This window comes from Equus przewalskii, chromosome 29, assembly GCF_037783145.1.
Source record: "Equus przewalskii isolate Varuska chromosome 29, EquPr2, whole genome shotgun sequence".
Taxonomy (NCBI): Eukaryota; Metazoa; Chordata; class Mammalia; order Perissodactyla; family Equidae; genus Equus; species Equus przewalskii.
Window position 1 is genome coordinate 39,033,485 of NC_091859.1, and position 14,857 is coordinate 39,048,341.

Below are 14,857 nucleotides of genomic sequence, written 5' to 3' on the forward strand. Positions count from 1 at the left end.
CCCGAACTTGCAAAAACAGTAGGAATATTTCTGTTCCGTGTGTGCACTGAACAGCTGAGTCCCTAGCAGGGTGCCTAATTGAGGAGGAAGTTAATTTCATGTGAAGGGCTGGTGCTTGTTGCAAATAGACCGGCTAGACCTCTGAACAGCCGTTTTCTTCAGAACCCAGGGTAAAAGAGCCCAGCTTGTCAGCTCTACTTCTGTGCCTTAGTGCTACTCTGATCCCTCTCCAACAGCAAGAGCTGACTGATGTTGGATGACCTCTGCTGTGACACCAAGCTGTCCCATCCTGGAGGCTGGAGAAACACAGCTGAATGAACGAAGTCATCCAGCCTCACACCCAGGATGACAGTTTCTGAGCAGATGGCCTCATCTTTCCTGTTTACAGACATGCAAGGCTCTGAGCAAGAGAATCCAATCTAATTTACAGGAAACACCACACTTCAGGAAAAGGGAAAGAACAGCTGGTGTGTATACCAAGACCCGACTTGTTCAGGCAAAAAGGGAGAGAGACTGCAAAACAGCTTCCCCTTGGTTCACCAATGGAATTCTATCGTGAGTATATGACCATCATATATTGTTTATTTGTGCTCTGAAGTATTTAAATATCAACATGCACCTTTCCATTGAGTGACTTCACGGGTCATGGCCAACATAAAACTTGGACAGGAAGTCCTTTGGCCTTGGCGCTTCTGTTTCATGGAAGAACCGCATAATATGTGTCCGCTGCTTCCACACTTTAATCGTTTCCTCCAGTTCCATCTTTCCCTGCAAAAGTGAGGGGAGAGGTCATTCATTAACGTGGTCAAGTAGAAGGAATACAACACCGAAGGCCAGCATTCCATTCTCTGCTCTGGCACTGACTTGTTGAGTGACCTTGGGTGGCAAGTAACGTACTCTGTCTAGAACACAGTTTCTGCATCTGGAAAATGAGATATATTGTTTAACTCTGTGGCTAACTGGTCCTAAGAGGAGAGACTACCAGGTCAACAGGCCCCTGTGACATGAATGCCTAATCTGACTGGCTTATGTTTTTTGCATAATGTTTCTATCATGTTACTTACTGGTCCATGCTGAAGCTCCCATTGATGCTAACGTGACTGACCAGAGAGACAGAATCAGGCCTAGGATTTGACCCCATTTATGCAGGACTCAGTCAACTGGCCTGCCTCTTCTAGCTGTCAGCTGGCAACCAGGTGAAGCAGTAACTTCCAGAGATGGGGTTCAAGAAGAGTTCAAATTTTCCTCCCCATATCTTTTTAAGTTATAAAATACAAGCTGCAATGGATTTTCCCTTGAACAATCTTATCATCTATTTAACCAGGTGATAACTTCCAAGTTCAACTGTTCTTTTGAAACACTATGCAACTGTTGCTGATCCAGTAGTTGCTTTTTAAACCTGGAGACAAAGTGTTCATCTGGGAAGACTGAAAAGCTCCAGACAAGTTGGCTGCTCTTTTAAGTGGGTCAGGGAGAGTCATTTACCTTAATGACCAGAAGATCAACTACCCTGGGGTCCATGACATGGGCATTCTTCATAAACATTTCTCGGACTTTATCCCGTCCCTGTTTCACAGAGATGTCTAGCTGGAACAAATGCACTAGAGAGAAAACATGATTCAGGGTAGAAATTACATGGTTAAAGCATGTTTCTTCAACATTGAGTCACTGGATATTCATTGAACAGGTACAGGTTGCCCATTCATTCCATTCACCAAATATTAGCCTGACCCTAAGCTAGGCGCTTGACGATGCAAAGAAGCATGAGACGTGGTATGTGCTCTCAAGGAGCTGACATTTTGTTTGGGGAGACAAGACCACTGCAGTGAAGAGGCAGGATAGCAGAGTTTCAGAGTTCAAGGGTTCAGATCCCAGCTCTGTCATTTATCAGCTATAATCCTGTGTATGTTAAGTTCTCTGTGCCTGAGTGCATTTATTTATGAGTGAAATGAGGATGATAACAGTACATATAACACCAGAGCTGTTGTGAGGATTCTATGAGAGAACGCAAAATCCTTAGCATGGTACCTGGCAGGGAATAAAGCTCTCAATACAGTAGCATTATTATTATATGGAACAAGTGGCAAAAGATGATGGGGTTGAAATGAACGTCAACTGATATGGGTCTGTGCACCACACAAATTTCCAGCTGAGGGAGACTGCTGAGGGTCTGTGCCGGCAGGGAAGGCTTCGGTGCAGGAGCAGTGACTACCATGTTAGGTTACTCGGGGGAAGGAGAGAATTTAAGATGCAGCTCCTGTCTTAAAGCTCCCTAGGTCTTAAAGTCTGTTGGAGGGATAGCCATCCATGAATGCAAACATAAAATCATAATATTCAGCAATCCCTGATGAAGTAGGTGCCTGAAACAGTGCCCTGGGCCTTCAGATGAGGCATATGGATGTCCTTTGAAGATGAGGTTTTAGTCATTCGTATTCCCATCCCTGGCAGTGAGCCTTCAGTGGATTGCTGATGACAGCAAGGGCATGAACAGGGCCTTGTGTGCTAGGTGGAATACAGACAGGAGGACGGGCACACTAGGTTGAGGGGACAGCGTGAGCACTGTGGGAGGAAGGAGACCAGGCTGCCCATCTGGTGAGGATACCTTGTGTTGTGGCCATTCCTGTAAGACGTCCACTCTGGTCTATAGAACGACCACAACCAGCTCTGAAACCACTATTTAGGGCTATTCAACAATAAAGCTAGAATCTTTAATTATATTCATAACTTAGTGACAGTGATAGAGAACCAAAGCTTCTGCTGAGGGAAATACTGTGCTGCCGCAAAGACGACAATGTTTCTCATCCGACCAGGGAACCAGCAACAGCAGCAATCTAAAAGGGGAAGTGCATCCCAGCTTTGTAGGGAAGGCGTAACAGAGAGGACAGAGGATCACTCACACCAGAAAGAGCTCAGGATTCTGTGGTGTCTGGAGTAGGCTCTCATGGCGAGCCAATGATACACATCTGTTCCCAAATCTGCCTTTGCCGACTTCACTTTGGTAGCTTAAAATCAACCGTGGTGGGAGTATTTACACCATGGAAAATGGTAAACGTTATCAATCTAGGGTTCCCTCCAGAGAGCTAGCTGTTAAACACTACAGTCAGCATCATATTAGGAATTTTAGAAAAGAGCAAAGCGACAGTAAGACAGACATAAAAACAAATGCAAACTAATACGGATCCTAGAATTTAGAATCTTACCGTGTGGGGGAGTGAGGGCTAGCGCACCCTGGGGACTTGCCTTAAGTCACCACTACTGGTCCCTGGCAAACACGGGCCTGGAATCCAGGTTGCTTATTGTTTTTTTAAATTTACAGTTGGTGCTCTTTTAAGGAAAGGAATATGGGGAATCTTCCTTGCTATCAGTGCTTCCTTTTCCTGCATTTTTATATTAGATGCCTGCCCAACCTTGGGAGGAAAAAACAAGGTGCCTCTAGGCATACTCAGGGAGCTGGTGCCCATCGCTCCCCTTCCTCATGCCCTGAGCCACACACCAGGGCAGTGGGTGTACGAATCTTCTCAGGAAAATGTTCACAGGCAGTGGGGCTTACGATGTCAGTTCACAGATCCCTGAATGCCCATCTTCCAAGGTTAAGAACCCTTGTCTCTGGAGAGACAAATTCCACAGCTTTGTCCTAGGCTTCCCCCTCTCATCCTAACCCCCTGAACACACCCCTCCACCAGTGAGAAAGGCTGTGGGCATGCAAAAAGTAACAGTCTAAGCTATAGCTGCTGAATTGTTCTTTGGACTAAATTGGTGTCTCTCAAACCAGTGGTGATTTTGCACCCCTCCCCCGGAACATTTGGTGACATCTGGAGGCATTTTTGGTTGTCACAACTAGGGGGAGAGTGCTACTGGCAGGTAGTGGGTAGAAGCCAGGGATGTTGGTAAACATCCTACTACGCACAGGACAGCCCCCACAACACTTACCCAGCACAAACGCTGCTGCTGAGAAACACTGCTTAAATCAATTCTAACTGTCCTTCCTCAACTCAGACATTCCTGAATATTTAACTTTCAATTTGAAAAAATCTGAGACACTCAAAAGGAAAATACGGAAGTGCCCCTTTTGGATGAAGGTGACTACCACGGTCTCTGTGTGTTCTTCCAAAGTTACTGTTAAGGCTTTTCTGAGTCAGGAAGGCCCTGACAGATTAGGAAAGTCGACATTGATATGGTCTCAGCTCTAGGCTCCAGTTCATTTTGGTAGCATTCATACCAGGCACTGGGAGATCCCTAGATGGGAAGGCAGCATGGTATAATGGAAAAGAGAATGAGATCGAGGGGCAAAGACGGGGTAAGGTCTCCACACCATTATGAACTATGACCTTGTCTGGGGTACAGCCTCTTCAGCCTGTTCCCTCATCTAAAAAATAGAAAATAACCTTCACAGGAATGAGGTGAAATTCTAGTGACAACATCTGGTAAACATTAAACGTTGATACAAATGTTAACTATTAAAAATTTCAGCACTTATTTCCCATACCTCTGTTATATTTTGGGTTTTAATGATCTGGTTATATGCCTATCTTCCTGACTAGACCATAAGACTCTTGAAGGCAGAATTGTGTTTTATTCATTTTTGTGTCTCTCTAGGCACCTAGCACTGATCCTATAGTCCAAGCGGTACTCGATGACATGGAAATTAAATGAATGAACAGTTTCTATACAAAGTCTCCTGCTATGTTGTAACCAGCAAGCAGCATGTAATATTTTTTCAAAGGAAGGATTCAATGGTGGTTTCTCCCTGTGCTCCCACGCCAAGGCTGCCACCATCCGGGCAAAGGGCACTCTGCCCCACATGTGCAGCAGAACTGGGTTCTGTGAGATTCAGGGAAAACTACAGCAGGAGATAAGAGTGAGGGGTAACAGCTGGACAGTCTCTGAAGTCCGGCTCTTCTACTTACTAACAGTGTGACATGAGACAAGTTCATGAGGCTCAGTTTTCTCATCTGTAAGACAGGGAACAATCAGAGCCTACTCTAAAGTAAGGTAATGTAAAGTATTTAGCATAGTGCTGGGCCATGTGTGTGCATTTCAATAAATGTTAGTTATTATCAATACTATTACTTATTCCCAATTCTTGGTTTGGTTCCCCAGCTGGAGTCCCAATTGTGGATAGAAAGGCACCAGTGTAGACAGAGGCCTGAGCAAGCGACCAGCTATAGATCAGTGATCCTTCCTATAAGGGTGTACCACCCCACTGACTCCCTTTTTTCCTGCTCTCTAGGCTCCTGTAACCCCTGGCCTTCTCCTCCTCCTCCCAGGAACCTTCTGACTCTGGGATTATCTTCTCAATAGTATTTGAAGGAAGGTTCCGGGAGCGGATGGTTTAGAAAGAGATGGGTCCTGACAGTGGATACTTGTGTTCTATCCTCAACTCAGCCATTGATTTTTCCCCTTCACAAACTGCTCTTCCGGCATCTGGGCCTTGTTCCCTACCTCCAGCTCCTCCCTGCAACAAGAAAGGGTTCTGGGCACTCACAGAAGTATTCTGCTAGGCAAACATTATGTTTTTAAACATCTGAATTTGAATGCACATTCCCCCACACACTTGCTACCGTCACTCCCCCACACGCACTAGCCACCCGTCCTCTGAAGGCATTTGAATTTGCAGTCTCTGACCCAGCAGTTCACTTAAGTCTCCCTGTCTAGCATCCTGTGGGTTTAAGTTCTGGTCATCAGCAGCCTCTCAAAAAGGCAGCTTGAGGACAGGGACACTGTGGAGCAGACACAGTTCCCACACATCAAAGAACTGGGGTCTACAAGGAGGCTACTGCTAGGGTAAGCCCTATAAATAAGAATGACAATAATAACAACAATAAAAACAACAGGAGCAGCCCGCATTTAATGAGCGCCTGACTAAGTGCCAGGCCCTCGCCTAAGCACTTTAGATCTATTAATCTACTTAACAGGTAACCCTCTGAAGAAGGTACTATTATTATCCCCATTTTACAGATGAGGAAACTGAGGCACAGTGAGATGAAATAATTTGTCTAAGGTCACACAGCTAGTAAGTGCAGGGCGTGGAGGCAAGTCTATATAATCACCACATTTTACGGCTTCTCACACACAGGCAGGGCAGTGGCAGCCCTGATGGGTGCTACGGTGCTCCAGATCACTTAAAAACACTGGCACAGCGCTTAAGTTCGCACACTCTGTTTCGGTGGCCCGGGGTTCAGGTTTGTCTGCTAGGATCCCGGGTGCGGACATGGCACCGCTTGGCAAGCCATGCCGCAGCAGGTGTCCCACATATAAAGTAGAGGAAGACGGGCACGCATGTGAGCTCAGGGCCAGTCTTCCTCAGCAAAAAGAGGAGGATTGGCAACGGATGTTAGCTCAGGGCTAACCTTCCTTTAAAAAAAAAAAAAACCTTCCCTCAGACTAGCAGTGATGGTCTACACTGAAGCAAAACAGTCCCTGACAGTGGTACTGCCCTTGACAGTTTAGACGGCACTTTCCCCAACCCCTCTTTCATCAGGTGCACTAGGCAGCACTGCCGGGGATGCCAAGATAAGAAAAAACACAGGCTCTGCACCCGGGGAGCTGATATCTTAATCCTTCAGGTTAACAGACTGGTTCTCTGACATCTCAGTGGAGGCAGGGGTTCTGAGGAAGCAGCAGGCAAGCCAGCAGGGGGCAGGGGGAGGAGTTCCTAAGGAAAACTAGGGGCAGGTAGAATATCGGGGGCAAGGCGTGGGAGACTGGAGAGAGGGGGAGGACATCTCGCCTGCAGGGGTGTAAAGGCACTCCTGATTTACGGATGACCTTGGGAAAGTCACTTCCCTTCTCTGCTTCAGTTTCTTTTTTTGGTGAGGATGTGGGAACCAGATGATCGCTCAAATCCTACAGCCACTTGTGTTATACAACCTATGGGCATCTGTAAGTATGTTCTGGAACTCTAGAGTTGACGTGGGGTTCCAGACCCACCACAGGCTAGCTCTGGGCCTTGTGAGCGTCACTTGGCCTCTCGGTGCCTCAGTTGCCTCCCCTATAAAATGAGTATGTCACTGACAGTCCCTGCTCTCCCTCCCGGGGTTTCGGTAAGAATTACGGGAATCCTAGAAGCCAAAGCGCCGAGGGCGCCTAGAAGCGCGGGACGGACGCTGGGAAGGGCTGATGTGACTCCGGCGCCGCCGCCAGGTCGGGTCCACCAAGACTCGAGTGACCCTCCTGCCCTGAAGCACGCGGAGTCGCCTCTGCCCAAGCTGGTGACCTCGGCTCGGCCCGGGAGAAATCGGAGGCCGGGACGGCTGCGACCTTGGGCTGCCTCCGGGGCCCCGCGTGCGCCGCTGCCTCTCACCAGTGTTCGGCACCTCCCGGTACCAGGCGCGGTAGAGCTCGCGCACCCTCCGCTTGGCCTCGTTCATGTCCCGACTGAAAATGGGCTTCACCGAGGTGCCGGCCGCGGCGGCTGCCCGACTGAGGCCGCTCGCCGCCATCTTGCTAAGGAAATCGCCTCCTAGCCCCACCCCCCTTTTCAACGCGCGAGTGTGGCGGAAGAACGAATATCTTCTGTCATTGGCTAAGATTAAACTCCCCGCCCCCAAGCCCCAAGGGTGGGCGGCTCTGGGGCTCTTTGATTGGCTGGAAAGGCTCTGTGGGCGGGAGAAGATCGGCTGGTGGGGCCTGCGCATGCTCATTTGAGGAAACGCCCGCTCGGCCGTTGGTCGTCCTAAACGTGGCCCGACGGCGCCGCCAGGGGGCGCACGCGCCACAGGCTGGAGGCTGGGCGGGAAGCCGGCGCGCGCGGTCGAGCGTCTCTCGTTTGGGACGCCCGTGGGCGCGCAGGGCGTCGCGGAGCTTCCTCGGTCGCTCGCCGGCGCGGCCCCGAGACGACGGCTGAGGCTGAGGCGCATCCCGGTGGCTGGGCTGCCTTGGAGCTGGCCCGACCTCTCTGCGGCTTTCCCACAGCAACGACTTTTTTAAAAAATAAACCAGCTCTTTGCAAGCGCGCTGTAGATGGGAAAGCGCTTTCCCGGCCTTTGGCTTCTCGGCCTTTCTCCACCGCCCGGGAGGTAGTTATCTGATCAGCCCCATCTCAGACAAAGACATTTTCCTCCCAAACTGTGGATCTCTGTGAAAAACAGCCCAGAATTTTGGAGCTGGGCGGAACCTTCAGCCGTGCGTCCTGGGCCTCTGTCTCTTCCCGGGCCTTTTTGTACGGAGGTTCCCTGGCCGTCGGGGCAGCCTGGAAGTGCAGAGGGAGAAGCCGCAGCCGGCAGCCGTGCAGGAGATGCTGTCCCTGGTCCTCTCGATCTCTAGGTAGGTGGGTGCCCTCAGCATCCCCGCTTTACAGGTGCGGACGCTGCGGTGGTGCCGAGTCGCGGTCGCTTGACGCCTGCCTGGGCTTCCCGGTTCTTTCTGACAGCGCAGCTGACAGGCACCTCGTGAGGCTGGGGAAGGAGCGGGGCCAGCCTGCGGGACGGCCCTGCCTCTAGCCCAGTCTTTCCCGTTTTAAAAGGGTAAAGAATTGGATTTTCCCCCCTTTATTATCTTTTAAAGAATGTTCGTACATTTAAATAAGTTATAAAAGAAAGCACGTCACATCTATGTTACAGAGCATGATAATAAAATGGAAACTTGCACCTCAGTACCCACTTCAAGAAGTGGTAGTACAGTTCCAGTTTCCATAAAGCATCCTGAGTTCCTGGTAACCACTGTTTTAACCTCTGCGGGCACGTTAACTTGCTTAAGCCTCGCCACACGCCTGTGCGATGAGCGCTGTTATGCCCATTTCACAGGGAGAAAGCTGAGAAGCAGAGAGACTAAGTGACTTGGCAGCGTTGGGTTGAGACCCAGGTAGCTGGCCCCAGAGTCTGTGTCCACCTCTCCCAGCACCTGTACACTGTCTACCTGTGTGATTCTAACCTGATCCGTGCTCCTGGCCTCTCCAGGGGTAACCACTGTCATTAATTCAGTGTTTAATCTTCCTTTTCATTGAAAAAAAAAATAGCCTCTAAAACAACCCACAAACTCGGAGAAAATATTTGCAAATCATATATTCTGTAAGGGACTTGTATCTAGAATATATAAAAGGCTCTTACAACTCAACAGTGAAAAGAAAAATAAAAAAAATGAACAAAAATGACAACATCAAATGCTGACGAAGATGTGGAGCGGCAGGAACTCTCTTTCATGGCTGGTGTGAATGCAAAATCGTAACCCACTTTGGAAGACAGTTTAGCAGTCTCTTACAAAACTCAACACACTTTACCATATCATCCAGCAGTCACGCTCTTCGGTATTACCCAAATGAGTTGAAAACTTATGTCCACACAAAAACCTGCACATGAATGTTTAGAGCAACTTTATTCGTAATTGCCAAAACTTGGAAGCAACCAAGAAGTCCTTCAAGGGGTGAATGGATAAATGAACTGTGGTACATCCAGACAATGGGATATTCTTCAGCGCTAGAAGGAAATGAGCTATCAAGCCTCAAGAGACATGGAGGAACCTCAAGTGGATATTACTAATTGAAAAAAGCGAATCTGAAAAGGCTGTAAAATTGTATGATTCCAGCTATGTGACGTATTGGAAAAAGGCAAAACTATGGAGACAATAAAAAGATTGTTGGTTGCTGGGGGAGAGAATGATGAATAGGTGCAGCGCAGAGAGTTTTTAGGGCAGTGAGCCCATTCTGTGTGATACTATAGTGGTGGGTGATGTCATTATACACTGTCCAAACCTGCAGAGTGAACCCTAATGTAAACTGTGAACTTTGGATGATTCCGATGTGTCAGTGTAGGTTCATCGATTGTAACAAATGTACCACTCTGGTGGGGGATGTTGATAGTGGAAGAGGCTGTGAGTATGGGCGTTACAAGGGGTATAGGGAAATTCTCTGTATTCCCCTCTCAATTTTGCTGTGAGCCTAAAACCACTCTTAAAAGATAAAGTCTTTTTTTTTTTTATGGGCAAAAGATTTGAATAGTTGTTTCTCCAAAGAAGATATACAAATGACCAGTAAGTACATGGAAAGACACATCATCATTAGTCATTAGGTAAACACAAATCAAAACTGTAACAAGATAACCATTTCTCAGCCACTAGAATGCCTAGAATAAAAGACAGGCAATTGTTAGTGATGGCGAGGATGTGGAGAAATTGGAGCCCTCATCCGTTGCTGGTGGTCATGTTAAATGGTGCATCCACTTTGGAAAATAGTCTGACAGGTTATTAAAAAGTTAAACATAGAATTAACTATATGGTCCAGCAATTCCAATCCTAGGTATCTACCGAGGAACGTGAAAACATTTGTCCACACAAAGACTTGTATGCAAACGTTCATAGCAGCGTTATTTACAATAGCCACAAGATAGAAACAACTCAAAAGCCCCTCAACTGCATGGACAAAAACCCCAAAAAAGTAGGGAAACAAAATGTGCTATATCCACACGATGGAATCCTCTTCAGCCACGAGGAATCTCGAAAACATTATGCTAAGTGGAAGAAGCTACACACAAAACAACACATACTGTATGATTCCATTTGTATGAAGGGTTCAGAAAAGGCAAATCTATACAGACAGAAAGTAGGTTAGTGGTTGTTCAGGGGTGAGAATGGAAATGAAGAATCGACGTATTATGACGTGTCTGTGTAGGCTAATGGAAATGCTCCAAAATTAGTTTGTGGTGATAGTGTACAACTTTGCAAATATACTAAAATTCATTGAATTATACACTTAAAATGGGTGAAGGATAAACTTTATGGCATGTAAGTTATATCTCAGCAAAGCTGTCGGACAAAAATAGTCTCCAATGATTTTTCAAATGGGTAAAGTCCAATGTATCTTAATGATGCCTTCTTGCTCTCATCATCTTAAAAAAGGAAAAAACCTCTATTTGTCCTTATTAAAAACAATGATTTTAGAAAATTGTGAAGGAACAGCACAGTACAGAAAATAAATAGCCTCCATCGAATTAGAGGTAATGTAGAACACAGTGAAAAGAATTTAGAGTCAGTCTCTGATACCAGTGTCTAGCTGTATATCAAGTTACCTTTCCTCCGTGAACTTTGGTTCCCACATCTGTAAAATGGGGATAATGGTGGCTACCACACAAGGTTGTGAGGATTAAATGAGATGATGTATATAATAATAAGTGCCTAGAAGAGTGTCTACTGCACACAGATGTTTGATAAATGTTGGTTTTCCTTTCTTTTGTCTACTAATCAGATTATGAGAATCCTGTTAACTTTCTTTAGCCTCAATCCCTATAATACATTACACAGAGTAGATCCTAGTGACCAAGAGCCAGTGAAGAGGGGCAGTCTTGCTGAGGGAGGAGGGTTGGAATGCATCTAGGTGGTTGTCTTGATTATGTGTTTGCAGCTTAAGCCCCCCATTTTTTACTTACATTGTATGTTATGGATTAATACAAATAGAGATTTTTAAAAGTGCTTTTATGCACATTTTACCCAAGATTAAGAAAACGTCCATTTTCTGTAGCAAAGAATATTCTTTTTTTTGGTGGGTGATGTTGGTGTAGATATGGGTTAAGGGCTAACCACTTTCCCAACCCCCTCTTCTCACTGTCCTTGTTGCCCAGTGAGTGTTAAATTGGGTTGAATTGAAGCCTGAAGCGTTTAGAGGACTTGTGCAGTTGGTCATGGAGTGAGAAACTAGATCCCAGAATTTCTTATTCCAGTTAACTCCCTCTTACCTCTTCCTCCACTCCTGCTCTCCTGTCACCCCACTTTTGGCCTTTATTTAAAGTTCTCCTGTCCAAGATGGTCAACATCTATCTGCATCCTACTTCTCTGAGACCACCTTAGAGTCAGAGATAACACAGAAGATCTTTTGGTCTCCAGTGGCATATGGGATCATGGGATCCCAAGATGGAAGCAAAAGCAAGGAGGAGGTATCAGGAACTGGAAACACACCCATCAGGGCCCAGATACATAGCCACACATTGTACTCAGCCTTTTCTTTCTGGCCCCTGTAGGGAAGAGAAAAGTGGCTTTTATCATTTTCTGTATATTCTACTATATATTTTAAATTAAATGTTTAAGATAATTTTAGATTCACATGTATAAGAAATAAAATAGGGAGGTCAGAGGTACCCTTTACCCAATGGTAACATATTATAAACTATATAGTACAGTATCGCAGCCAGGATACGGACTTTACTATAATCAAGATACAGAACACTTCCATCACCACAAAGATCCCTCATGTTGTCTTTCCCCCTCCCCCTCCTCATTACCTGATAAAGGGGCTCCATTTCTATAATTTTGTCATTTCAAGAATGTTATATGGGGCCAGCCCTGTGGAATAGTGGTTAAGTTCAGTGCATTTCACTTCAGAGGCCTGGGTTTGTGGGTTTGGGTCGTGGACCTACACTACTTGTCAGCCACACTGTGGCAGCAACCCACATATAAAAGCTAGAGGAAGATTGGCACAGATGTTAGCTCAGGGCTAAACTTCCTCAAGCGAAAAAAGAGGAGGATTGGCAACAGATGTTAGCTCAGGGTTAATCTTCCTCAGGAATAAAAAAAAGAATATTATATAAATGAAATCGTACAGTATGTAACACTTTGGTTAGGCTTTTTTCCCCCACTCAGCATAATTCCCTTAGGATCCATCTAGGTTGTTGTATGTATTGATGGTTTATTCCTTTTTATTCTGAGTGGTACTCAAGAGTATGGATGTACCACAGTTTGTTTAACCATTCACCCCTTTAAGGACATCTGAGTTGTTTCCAGTTTTTGGCTATTATGAATAAAACTACTATAAACATTTGTGTACAGCTTTTATGTTAACATAAGTCTTCATTTCTCTAGAATAAATGCCCAGGAGTGCAATTGCTCGGTAATATGTTTGTTGCATATTTAGTTGTCTAAGAAACTACCAAACTGTTTTCCAGAGTGACTACCATTTTACATTCCCATTAGCAATGTATGAGTGAAATATGGTTTTTCCACATCTTCTGCATTTAGTGCAGCGGCTTTTTTTTTTAAGCCATTTTGATAGATGTGTAGGGATATCTCATTGTTTTAATTTGTGTTTCCTGTTGGCTGGTGATGTTAAACATCCTTTCACATGCTTATTTCCCATCCTGTATTCTCTCTAGTGAGACGTCTTTTCAAGCCTTTTGCCCATTTCTAATTAGATTTTGTTTACCTGTTGAGTTTTGATAGTTCTTTATATATTCTAGATACTAGTCCTTTGTCAGATACGTGGTTTGCAAACATTTCCTCCCACTCTGTAGCTTGTCTTTTTATCTTTTCAACAGGGCTTTTCACAGAGCAAAAGTGTTTAATTTTGATGAAAGCCAATTTATCAATTTTTTTCCTTTTGTGGATTGTGCTTTTGGTGTCAAATTTAAGAACACTTTGCCTAGCCCTAGGTCCAGAAGATTTTCTGTGATTTTTTTTTTCCCCTAAGAGTTTTATATTTAAATGTGTAGTCCATTTTGAGTTAATTTTTGTATAAGGTATTAGATTTAGGTCAAGGTTCATTTTTTTGCCTATGGATATCTGATTACTACAGGACCTTTTGTTGAAAAGCCAGCTTCCTTTCGCTGAATTGCTTTTGTACCTTTGGTTGAGCATATCAGTCAGTGACAAATTCTCTTAGTTCTCCTTCATCTGAGAATTTTCTGATTTCCCCCAGGATTCCTGAAGGATATTTTCATTGGATATGGGATTCTGGGTTGACAGTTCAACACTTGAAAAATGTTGTGTCACTTCCTTCTGGCCTCTATGTCCTCTGATGAAAAATCAGCTGTCATTTGAATTGATTTTCCCTTATAGGTAAGGTCTTGTTTTTCTTTGGCTACTCTCAAGATTTGTTCTTTACTTTAGTTTTCAGAAATTTCACTATGATGTGTCTTTGTGTGGACTTGTTTGGATTTATCTTATTTGGATTTGCGTGGCTTCTTGGATCTGTCATTTTATGCCTTTTACCAAATTTGGAAAGTTTTCTTTGAGTATTTGGTCAGCCCTGCCTTCTTTCTCCTCTCCTTTCAAGACTCTGAGGACATGATGCTTGATCTTTTAAATAGCCCCACAAGTCCCTGAGGCTCTGTTCATTTTTTCCTCAGTCTGTTTTTTTCTGTTGTTCAGATTGGGTAATTTCTACCATTCTATCTTCCACTTCATTGGTTATTTCTTCTCCTTTCCGCTTTTGAACCCATTCACTGAGCTTTTTATTTCAGTTATTGTTCTAAAATTTCCATTTGGTTCTTCCTTATAGCTAATATTTTCTTTGCTGAGACACTCTCTCTTTTTTTTTTAAAGATTTTATTTTTTTCCTTTTTCTCCCCAAAGGCCCCCAGTACATAGTTGTATGTTCTTTGTTGTGGGTCCTTCTAGTTGTGGCATGTGGGACGCTGCCTCAGTGTGTGCCGGGGTCCCGCCCCGGCGGAGTCCAGGTTCCTGAGGGATGGACGGCGTCGGCGCGATGAAGGAAGGGGAAAATAAAGGGGATGTGAGACTTGGGTTGGTGTTAGCAAGTCCGACTTTACTGTGCACAAGTGTCGTTTATATATTTTTCAGGATTAGTACAGAAATAGTTTTACAAATATTCTCAGAGAGATAAGGAAGTAAGAAACGAGCACAAGAATATTTATTAGCATTCCATTCTATAGAGCATAAGGTTAATGATCGTCTTCTCTGCAATTAACTAGTGTTTGTTGTCTCTAAGCTAAAGGAGATAGGTACCTAGGCGTCTGTTGTAATTCATGGTAAAGTTAAATCAAAGAGAGAAGGTCCAGGCCTCCGGACAGGGCAGCAGCCCGTCTGGTTACATCCTGGTGGAGCCATCCCTGCCTCCCTCAATCATTTACGCCATTAGTGTAGATGGTTAATGGGAACAAAAGGTGACTCCAGGGTGTCTTATCCCCAGGGCTATCTG

General features: G+C 45.1%; 1 protein-coding gene across 1 annotated transcript; it reads right to left on the minus strand.

The window, feature by feature from the left end:
* Positions 1-560: 560 nt before the first annotated feature.
* NDUFA6 (NADH:ubiquinone oxidoreductase subunit A6) lies at positions 561-8,365 on the minus strand. Its single transcript, XM_008508894.2, has 3 exons — positions 7,304-8,365; positions 1,486-1,601; positions 561-768 (listed from the first exon to the last, which is right to left on the minus strand). Exons 1-3 carry the CDS (start codon positions 7,857-7,859, stop codon positions 637-639), a joined length of 804 nt encoding a protein of 267 aa, XP_008507116.2. The 5' UTR covers positions 7,860-8,365; the 3' UTR covers positions 561-636.
* Between the last annotated feature and the right edge of the window lie 6,492 nt (positions 8,366-14,857).